General features: G+C 35.0%; 1 protein-coding gene across 1 annotated transcript; it reads right to left on the reverse strand.

The window, feature by feature from the left end:
* Positions 1–686: 686 nt before the first annotated feature.
* Positions 687–2220, reverse strand: LOC125093179 (growth/differentiation factor 9-like). The gene has a single exon (XM_047717991.1). The coding sequence runs from the start codon at positions 2215–2217 to the stop codon at positions 859–861; it is 1359 nt and encodes a 452-aa protein (XP_047573947.1). The 5' UTR covers positions 2218–2220; the 3' UTR covers positions 687–858.
* Between the last annotated feature and the right edge of the window lie 9595 nt (positions 2221–11815).

Raw genomic sequence — 11815 nt, forward strand, 5'->3', positions numbered from 1 at the left:
GATAATCAGTGTGTTTTTGGTTTGGTTCAACAGAATTAGACTGAATTCATAATGCATGCATTTATTAAACAAATTGAAAATGTAATAATCATAAATGTTAGTGTGATAAATATTTATTTGAACAATCTATTCTTAATTAATTAATCCAATAAGATCTCACAGAGTGCCTACTATATGTCAGTCACTTTGCATAGGGACACTTTCTGATGATTGGGATGCTCCATAAACTTCAGAATGTAACCATTGTAGGGAATTAATATTCTTTTTTTTTTTTTTTTTTTTTAAGAGAGAGTGTGGGGGGAGGGGTAAAGGAGGAAGGACAGAGAGAGTGTTGAGCAGGCTCCATCCAGTCTGGAGCCTGATGTTGAGAGTGAGGGGGAGCTTGTTTTCAACACCCTGAGATCATGACCTGAGCTGAAATTAAGAGTGGAATGCTTAAATAACTAAGCTGACCAGGTGCCCCTAAATGGTTCTTAATGACATTCGCTTATTATTAAGTTCTCCATTTGCTTTATCTCATACTGTTAAAATATAATTTTAGCATTCATGATTAATACCACAGTAAACACTATGTTTGCCATTTACAGTTTCTATGTTTTATTTGCTTTTGCTTTTATTTTGTAACCGAAAATCATTCTTTAACTTAATAAGTTGATTTGCAGTAGTCATACTTTAGGGACAAAGGCAGATGTTACTACTGTACACTGATGGAAGCCCCAGGATGTGCTCACAACATCCTTACGTATCACAGAGCGGGTTATAGCCATTTGACACAGCGCTCTCCCTCGAAGGCACAGAGAGGCACACAGTGTGTCCTTTGCAGAAGAGGCTCAAGGTTTTAGCTTACAGAACCGTATGTTAACGACAGGTGCACTGAGTGGCTATCATGTCTTCATATTCTTTGTAAGCGATTGAGCCATCTGGCTCAGTGGTCAGAACACTGAGAGGGCTGTTAGCAGGAACACATGACGGTCTTGGCACTGAGGAGTCGAGCTTCTCATGGATGATGTTTTGCACCATGGTGTGAACTGGTGAGCCATACCGATATCCAACTGCCCTGGGACACTCCCCTTTGCAATATCGAGGGTTGTATCTGTGTGGGGCCACGATCCAGTTGTCCCACTTCAGCTGGCTGAAGCTAAGCCTGAAGTCATGGAGCTCACACTCGTGTTGGGGAAAAAGAAACTGTTTAAAGTACTCACTCAGATCCAAAGAAGCTGGAACCAGAGGCTTGTTCAATGCCAAGCTGACAGTTTCCCGACCTCTCCGGTGACGGGAAGATCTTACACCCTCTGCCGACCCTTCTCCCTTGGAGCAGACAGACAGACCACCGTTCTGGTCAGCACGCTGTGAAGGCCTCCGTTGGTAGTGAAGGGAATACCACCCGTGATAAGCCTGAGCACTTGTGTCATTCAGATATAAAAGCAGTGAGGGGGGCACCAGAAGAGTCACGTTAAATGGCTTGTCCCAGGCTGAAGAATCCTGCCGCTGGCCTCTCTCGCAGGTTAAATTGACAGACATGTGAATACTTCTCTTGTTGGAGGCCACTAGAGGCCGAAGAGGAGTGGTCACATCAACTTCAAACCATCTGTATTTCTTTTTAATTTCAAACTGTAAGTTGAAGTTAAATGAGGACTGAGCTCTACGGGGGGTCCTGCTAGAAAACTCTGGCTCTTTGATCACCAGGTTGCACACACATTTAACAGCAGAGGGAAAAGAAATGGAGTTGCTGAAAGTATAGAGCAAGACTGACTTTAGTAAGTTTTCAACGGCAGTAACACGATCCAGGTTAAACAGCAGATCCAATGATGGAACGGATCCTGTTGCCTGGTCCCCAGGAGCCTGCTTGCGCTGGGCACAGGATGTGAAGAGCTGAACAGTGTTGTAGAAAGGACTTCTGTTGGATTTAGGGATGCCCTCCTTAGTTGCATATGCCTTATAGAGCCTCTTCATGTAGCGCAAAGCTCTGGAGTCTGGCTGCAGCTTAGGGGTGCCACCTTGCCCATCATACAGAACCTTGAAAACAGGAGAAAGGAAGTTAGATCTGTCTCCTTTATCTAGACGCTGTAGCAAGGACCAAGGCTCAGCCTCAGACTTCAACTCAGCACCAGCTGCAATCTGAGTTTCTCCTCTAGAAGCCTGAGAACCAAGCCTAGTAGGAAAACACAGCCAGGAAAAGCAGAAAAACCAAAGGAAGAAGTTGCTGAGAAGCGCCATGGCCTAGAAGAACTAGGTCATATATAGGTCAAAATATAGGTCATATATATTATTTGGTGCCTTTAATTATAAGGATTATATTCATGGAAGTTCCTGGTAAAAGAAAGTGTTTGTTTCTTTGTATTTTGTAAGATACAAGTGCTCTGGCAATAGAACTTGAACCTAAGCAATTCTTGAGATTGTTTTCTCTCAATCTTTCTTTGTTCCTTTTTCTGAAATCTGCTTTTCTTTTCATGTTTGTTGTTTTCTCTCTTTACGGGTAGGCTTTTTTGCATAGTCAAAATTTCTTCTCCTTTATAACTTTCTTATACAGGGAACATCATGGCCACTGTCACATATTACTATATCATGGATTTTCATCTTTACCTTCCACTAACAATGACTTACTCTCTCAGTATTACCTGGCTGTCGTCTTTCAGTTATTGGCTTCCTATGTATTGGATATCTGTGAATTACATGCTCACAATCTATTATTATTATCCTGTGGGGCATCACCGGGAATTGGCCCTTAGGTTGTTGCGAATATTTTATAAAGAGCTCCGTGTGGCAGACATTCTAAATTAAAGCAAGACCTAGCAAATCTAGCATGATTTCAAGAAATGTCTTGAGTAGCAAAAAGTCTTCCATTTTTACCTAGTTTGGATGGCATTTATTTTTAGCATCTGTTATTATATAAAATATATGAGAATAAATGCAGTATATAAAATTTTCTTGTGTGGATATTTGTTAAAAATAATAATAGTACTTTTCTATGGGAGGATGAATTGTAAGGAAATAATTTCTTAGCTTGAATGAAACAACTTTGTCTCATTGTTGCCAGGCCCTTCTATTTTCTCCCTAGGGTGTTGGATGAGGTAACTAGAACTCTTATGACAAGCATGTGGTCAGATCCATAACTGACATTGAAGTTTGCTCTTGTTCAATAGAAGCTAATATTAAATTCAGTGTTCTCAAATATTTACTCACAGTAATATGCTCCATTTAGTCTGCACTGTGATTTTTGCCTTCTACTTAATAATAGTTCTATGCCCTTTAGCAAATATAACAGCAGGAAGACCATAATGTTCAAAACAACAGACTTGTTAAATGTGTAGTGTATTTTTTCTTTCCTGTTTGCCTCTACCAGTTTAATATTGCTTCTGAATTCTTGGCAGATTTACACATTTTTTTTTCTGCTTGAAAGCGTACATTTTAGTTGTTTTTCTTTTTTAAACACACTAGTTATGTGTTACATGATCAAACCTCCATCATGCTTCATTTTGGGGGAAGAACTTAATTCTTCCCTATTGAACTTTATTCTTCCCATCCCTTTTGTCTCCAGTCTTCATTGCTGTCATATACTTTCACTAATCAAGCATTGTAATTAATATATTTTCATTTAGTAGTGATTTCACTTATTTCAATCAGTCTTATACTGGTAAGGGAAAAGAAACAGAATGACTATAAAGTTCACAAAATTTTTCCCTATAGAAAGTGTAAAATTCATCCCTAATTTTTCAGAACTAAAGAGTTTACTTAGCTGGGTGTCCACTCAGCTTGTCAATTTAATACAAATAAGGAAATGAACTAATTCTAGAAATAAGAAGCATGAAGAGGTGCTCTTGATGAGGAGGTGCCTCCTAAGTTGTACCATGGTGGAAAAACAGAATCCTTTCATGACAGATTGCCTTATTGGTTATAGTAATCCTCTCTCTTATAAAAAGGGTCCAATTCCCCATTCATTACCATGGGACTTTCTGTGTGATCTATAGGCAGAATTTTTATCCCTGCCCTGTTGATTTTGGCTTAGGTGCTGTAACCAGTTTTGGTCAATGGAATAGGCATGGGTATGATTTAATGTCACATCTCAAGAGAAGGGCTAATGGGGACAGCTAGTTTCTATCAGGTCTTTTGCCCTTTTCCTTCTTCCATGAAAATGGCATACCCCTCCTCCTTCTGCCTAGACAACATAACAGGACAATATGTAGATCAGAGATGCAGCAGACATGAAATATGAAGGAAACATTTGGTATTGTAAGCCACTGTGATTGTGGGATTATTTGTTACTACAGCAAAACTGAATAATGTAATTCCACATTTTTGCAATGTATAGGAATTTTTGAGCAATTCCTTTTTTATTTGTTATCATTTTCTCTCGAATAGTAATTCCAGGATTTGAGTTCCTTTAAGTTCTTTAAATTTCCTTTTCCTCTGTTTCTTTCACAAAGTAATTTGTTAGTGAATATTTAATGAATAGATAGAAGACTTGTCATCAATTAGACAAACCCTTTAAACTAGAAATTACCCAGGTCAAAAGTACCTCATATTGTCTCAATTAATCAGTAGTTTTTGAATTTTGGATTATTGAACAATTACTTCAAAATAGAGTATAATTATTATGGCTTCTTAAAACTGATAGTAGACATTTTAATTCTATAATCACAAAGAATATATGCTCTATAAATGTTAAAGGGGATAATTAATTTGGGATACAAATGTTAGCTATCCAAGTTAGTTCTCTCCACATTATCTTCACTTATAAAAATGGTCAAGAAAAACAGTATTTTTTAGTTATTTAACATTTTATTAAATAACAGTTGATATATTTATAATACACAGGTTGCCAACATTCAAGTAATTAACATGAAATGAAACAAGTTTTACTTGATTCATGTTCTAAAGTAGACCAGAAAATGTAATGAGAAATACAGGAATCAAAGCTAAATTATACTAAAGCCCAAATGTATAATTTCCTATACTTAATGTAACAGAGTTAATAATTTTCATTCTGGACAATCTCTAGTTCCAGGTAATTTATAGTCTCATAAATCAAAACACACTTGCAATTTGAGATTACACAAATTCTGTAGTTTAAAGAAGAAACCTCTTTTATCTGAAAGTACCTTAAAACTTTCTATCCAAAGGACCAAGTCTACCCCTTCTGATGCCAATAATTTTAAGAAGAAAGGGACAGAGGGGATATAAAAAGGTTGGGTTAAGGTTTAGAATCATTCAGAATTCCACAATATAAGTGTTAGTTGTACTTTTCCCTCAAGGAAGTACAGATATATTTATATTCAATATGTTTTTTATAATAAACCAACATGTTTACAAAAAGAGATGTTTATTTAAAATTATCTTTGACAAATTTCTATATGTATCTATATATTTGTGTGACTTGATTAATTGAGCCTTTGCTTAAAAGTATAATCATGTTTCTGTATATGTCAAGATCTTGGTACTTTTAAAAAAAAATTGTCTGTCTCTTCCAATTACTCATATCATGTAACCTTCTTTCATTATAGGCAGAAATAAAGTTCCAAGATCCAGGTACATTTTGATTTAACTCCTTTTACTTTTTCTAATTATGCAATGCAAATATATTGTTTTTCTTCTGATACCATATGTCCTTTCCCTTTTCTCAATTCCATTCTTCTTTAAAAAACAGACTTGCTCAGGGAGTCTGGGTGTCTCAGTTGGTTGGGCATCTGACTCTTGGTTTCAGCTCAGGTCATGATCTCATGGGTCATGAGCAAGCCTTGCCTCAGGCTCCTTGTTCAAGAGGAGTCTGCTTGAAGATTCTCTCTCTTTGCTCCTCCACTCACTCACATGCATGCTCTTTCTCTCCTCAAATAAATTAATAAATCTGTAAAAAAATTTTTTTTTTGCTTTTAATTTGTTAATATTTTAATTCTCAAAATAGATGCCTATGGTATAAACAGAAGCAAGTGGTCACACAAAAACATACAAAGATTATCTCTATTATGGCTAACTACATTAAAAAACTATGTTTAAATTCACTTAATTAGCTTCCTACAATAGGTAAAGGAGGTAATTTTTTAAGTCCTCTGAATGGAGAGTAATGGATTCTCATAAATAATAATATCTAAATTTGAACTTATACACTCTGAGTGAGAGAAACCACTGTAAACATGACTGAGGTACAGTAATAAGATAGTTTGTCAATATGGGGGCGCCTGGGTGGCTCAGTGGGTTAAGCCGCTGCCTTCAGCTCAGGTCATGATCTCAGGGTCCTGGGATCGAGCCCCGCATCGGGCTCTCTGCTCGGCAGGGAGCCTGCTTCCTCCTCTCTCTCTCTCTCTCTGCCTGCCTCTCTATCTACTTGTGATCTCTCTCTGTCAAATAAATAAATAAAATCTTAAAAAAAAAAAGATAGTTTGTCAATATGAAGTCATGGATTGCTGAATCTGTTCCAGAAATTCTTCATTTCATGGAGTTCTAGCATGTAAATGAAGTAGCCTATGTTGGATTTAGCTCCTTAGGTAAAATAAAAATAATTGCTAAAAGCTTAGGAAAGCGAACTGGTGAAAGTATCAGTTTGCCTTGCGGGCCCACAGGCAGATGATAAAACCTTTTGTACTTGTACTTTATGACTTTTATTTTTTGATACTTGGAACTTTATATAAATTCATAATGGAAAAAAATTGGTGGTTTTTTTGTGGCAAATAGGAAAGAAAATATTATAAACTACCTCCTGGTGCCCAAACATTTAGTTCACTTGAAAACAATATAGAATATTCATTTATTGTGTATGAGTGCAAATACCAGTTAGAAGGTCATTGTATGTTTAGTTTTTAAACACATTTTTTTTTAAATATTTTATTTATTTATTTGACAGACAGAGATCACAAGTAGGCAGAGAGGCAGGCAGAGGGAAAGGGGGAAAGCAGGCTCCCCGTGGAGCAGAGAGCCCAATGCGGGTTTGATCCCAGGACCCCGGGATCATGACCTGAGCTGAAGGCAGAGGCTTTAACTCACTGAGCCACCCAGGTGCCCCTTTAAACACATTTTTAATCTGAGGTGTCCCACTAGTTAATTCAAACTTCTCTAACCATTTTTTTAAAATGTTATCTGATTCAAGGTATTTTTTTTTTCCTCTGTTTTTCTCTCCTCTCCTCTTTTCTCCTCTGCTCTCTTCTTCTTTTCCCTTCCCTTTCCTTCCCTTCCCTTCCCTTCCCTCTCTTTTCCCAGGGAGACCTCAAGGTTAAACCTAGTAAATTAAAAGGATGCAATACCAAACATGAGATTTTTATACACACTAGACATTACTCCTTCTAGAAACCTCAAGTTGGGAGCAGATTTTTTGAATTTATGATTCTATTTCAATAAATTAAATTTCATTGAACCTAGTCTATGGTGTAAATAATAGTAAAACTTTAAAAGAGTTTAGGACAAATAGTTCAATCTTATTCTTCAGGACAAATTATAGCCACTTTGTGCAACCATGGCAGAGTAGAGGAATTATGACAAAGACCATATGGCTTGCAAGCCTAAAATATTTATGATCCTGTTCTGTACAGAAAAAAAGGATGCTAATCCCCATTATACTTTATATGTTTCTATTTGAAGATGGGAGACAAGATTAAATACACAAAGGGAAGATAAAGGAGTATAGCCTGAATTTTTTTTTTTTTTTTGCTACTGTATAGAAACTTGTTGCCATCTTGAAGGACAACTATTAGGTACGAAGCAGAATGATTTTCACTTTTATAAATCACAAAGAATACAAATGTCTCTAATGGGTCTCAGTATTAAAGTCAATTTTCAAATCCAAAGACTGCTGTAGGAAGATTATGGAGGGTGGGTGAGGAAACATGGCAGTTCTTGTTAGAGAACCAGTTTTAGCTCACAGTGGGTAATCTATTCCTGTTTTAATTGCCGTCACTAAAGTAAGTTTTTGTTGTTGTTGTTCAGGTTTACAACTGTTACATAAGGAATGTTTGTACTAAATATTGCTGGTTAATTTAGTCTTCTTTTATGGGAGAGGATCCCAATGAGTCACTGTAAATAAATGATATTAAATTGGATCTTTACTAGAGGATAGAAAACATAAAACTGAGGTCTATAAAATATTTGTAGTTTGGTTGAGTGAAGCCATGGTTAGTGGAAATGTATTGCAGATAAAAACTTACATTTTAGGAAACCATTAAAATAATTGAAAAAACAGTCAGAATCTTTAAAGAAACACATCAATAAATGAATATTTCCATTTATTGCAGGAGAGTAAAATACAATAGGATGTCAAGTCATATTTCTCAAATGCATTTCTGAAATGATTTGAAATAATAAAAAAATTGAATACATGTTGTTAAGATAACAAGTTATCATTTGGAGTAAGATAAAATTAGGTACTTTGGAGTAAGATAAAATTAGGCACATTCCTCATACTATGAGCAGGCAAACTCAAAATGGATGAGAGTACTAAATGTAAACAATGAAACTATAAGTTCTAAAAGAAAACAAGGGTATATTCCAATATAACCTGGGAGTAAGGAAATGCTTTCTATGTTGACATAAATATTTAGATGCTCTAAAATGAAAGATGGCTATGTTTCACCAGATAGAAATAAAAATTTTGTATGACAATATATACCCTAAATAATGTCAAAATACAAAAAAAAAAATTGGGAGAAAATATTTACAAAAGATATACACCAAAACTGATTTCAAAATGCTTTTAAATATAGGAAGAGATTCAATATTAGTCATAAGGGGAGAAATGAAAAGTAGAACTACACTGAGATAGATACCCCTGATATCAAAATTTCATAAATTTAAAAATGTGCTCTTTTGGTAAAATTGTGGGGAGGCAGGTATTTTCATTCATTATAGATGGGAATGGAAAAAATTAAAACCTATGGGAGAGAATTTGGCCATCACTAAGAAAACTACATGGACAGTTATCTTTCACCCAGCAATCCCAGTTTAGAAATTTATCCAGAAGATACATGCCCAGTAGAAAAAATACATACAGATAACGTTATTCATTGAAGCATTATTTGTAGTTGTAAAATAGGAGAAATTACTAAGATACCCAAATGTATGTTAGTTGAATAAAACTACAGTAAATAGATGCAGTGAAGCTTCATGCATCTATAAAAAAGGATGAGAAAGGTATCTTTGAATTGATATGGTGTGATTTTTCCAAGAGATAATGTTAAGAAACAAATGAAAAAAAATGTAAGAGAGAATATATATTAACTTCTAAATCTAAAAAAAATAAAAAGGAAGGTTAAAAAAATTTTTTTTGCTCACCCGAGAAAGCCAGAACAAGTGGATAGAATATGGAGTAGGACGAAGAGAGGAGGGGATGGATGATACATCTCTGAATATACTTTTCTATATAGTTTTGACTTTTAGATGGAGGTTAATGTTGTATATAATCAAAAATATTTTTTAGTATTTTATTTATTTATCTGACAGAGAGAGAGAGAGACAGTGGGAGATGGGATGCAAACAGGGAAGAACAGTGGGAGGGGGAGAATCAGGCTTCCCACTGAACAGGGAGCCTGACGCGGGGCTCGACCCCAGGACCCTAGGATCATGACGTAAGCCGAAGGCAGATGCTTTTAACCAACTGAGCCACTCAGGCCCCAAGATGATGCTTTTTTGACAGCTTATATCTCATTCAAATATATAAAAGCATCAACAAAGTACAGAATTGCAAAAGAGTACTCTTAAAAACAAAAGATTATCTTTCTGTGACTGAGATTCAGTGATGGGTATAACAGTTATGAACATTCTGCCCTGCTCTGCTATGGATTTAAAAAGCCCAATACAAATGTTTTTAGATAATTTTACAAGTAGACCATCTAATTACCTGCAGCCATATCTTCATGATGTCAAAGCACAAGAATAAAAACAAAAAATTAATTACTCAATAATATAAAATATATTTTTTGATGTCCTTTATTAACTTAATGAAGGGAAAGTACATGAATAAATGCAGATTTGGAAGAAAACTTTATTTAAGTCAAATAATCTCAGTATTCTTGCTTTCCAGTTCTCTAGTTTTTTTAGCCTTTAACAGGCCAAATTGACTTTCACTTATGAACTAGCAGCCCAGTGGTTTGTATTTGATTATATCCTCAGATAAATTTTAAAACTTTTTTTTTTAAGATTTTATTTATTTATTTGAAACAGAGAGAGAGAGATCACAAGGATGCTGAGAGGCAGGCATAGAGAGAGAGAGGAGAAAGTAGGCTCCCCGCTGAGCAGAGAGCCCGATGCGGGCCTCGATCCCAGGATCCTGAGATCATGACCTGAGCTGAAGGCAGAGGCTTAACCCACTGAGCCACCCAGGCACCCTAAATTTTAAAACTTTTTAAATTCACAATTATTATATAAATTTCAAATAATGGTAGTAATCATTCATTCTAACCATTTTTGAATCCTCACATTTAAAAATAAAATGACACATCATAACTGACATTTAATATAATGCCACTTAAACACTTGAGTGCTTTTGATGAAGTCTCTAGTTTATATTATAAAAATATGTAGAGATATGTATGTAAGATATCTAAACATTTGAGGAAATGATGTAATATCTCACTACCTTAGGTAGCTACCTTATCATAGAATTCTGAAATGTCAAACCAAATTTAAGGAGACCATAGGTCTTACCCTACACCAAATTTTACTAAAATTTTTAAAGATTTTATTTTTATTTTTTTGAGAGAGAGTGGGAGAGAGATTGCTGGCAGTAAGGAGAAGCAGAAGGGTTTAGATTATTAAACTTTATTAGGTATTCAATAAATATTTTATTTTATTGTTATTAGCAGTAAAATTTTAACAAACACTGTTTGTTTGTTATACCTGGAATCATCTCCCTTCTCCACCTAGTTTTTAACCCTCTGCATTTATTTCATTATATTTGTTCTTAGTGACCATTTCACTTACTATCACTCTGTATTTCTTGTACTTACATGGCACAATTATATTTTTTATAATTCTCCTTTCACTGTACTTCTCCAAACACTCAAAAATTGAGTGTAGTAAATATATTTGAAGCCTTGCTTGTCAATGGACTGGAATCAGAGCTTATGATATAGTAGTGTTCAATAAATATAGATTGGATGGTAGATATATGTGCTAAATTATAAAGGAAATGTTATTGAATATAATTCTCTAAACAGAAGTCAAATGGTAGGCATTTCTTAGTGATTTGTTTACACAGGTTATTAAATTCCTAATTAATGACATATTGTATTCAAGTAAGTGATAAAATGGATACATTTTATCTTTCCAAAATGGCTTTGGTAAATAGATTGTTTCAATGTGTACAATTTTTAAAGAAAAGATGCCTCTTCCTAGTGCCTGAAAAGAAGTGGCTCTTAGGAAATTGTCTCTTAAGAAAATCCTCATCTGTGTGTTTGTTTGCCTATACCCACAACTTTAAAAGTGAATAAATGTGGTATGTGCAAACAAAATGCCTCCATAAATAATGCAAGAACCACTTTGCAAGTATGTATGCATATTGTGTTGAAACAATGTAGTAGTCCCTCCATAAATTTCTGTGCTCTCAAAAAAGCTCTTTGAACACATTACTAAAAATTTTCATCTCATAATGATGATGACTGAATCTATATATTTAGAACTCACTTTACCAAACACATACACAACAGTGATCTGATGTTCACTGAAATGAAAACACGATTAAATGAGAGTTACACTGGAGTTCTTTCAAGCAATGGCAAACATTACCAATATGCACACTGGAGTTTGTATGATCTATCCTTCTTTTAATTCTAGTTCTACTGCATAAGATGTTAGGAATACAAACATTACCATTATGAGTTAGAACATGCAGCACAAC

The sequence above is a fragment of the Lutra lutra genome, chromosome 2 (genome assembly GCF_902655055.1).
Source record: "Lutra lutra chromosome 2, mLutLut1.2, whole genome shotgun sequence".
In the NCBI taxonomy this organism is placed as follows: domain Eukaryota; kingdom Metazoa; phylum Chordata; class Mammalia; order Carnivora; family Mustelidae; genus Lutra; species Lutra lutra.

Coding starts and splice junctions, on each gene's coding strand:
- LOC125093179 (XM_047717991.1), bottom strand. CDS start 2,217: ATGGCGCTTCTCAGCAACTTCTTCCTTTGGTTTTTCTGCTTTTCCTGG.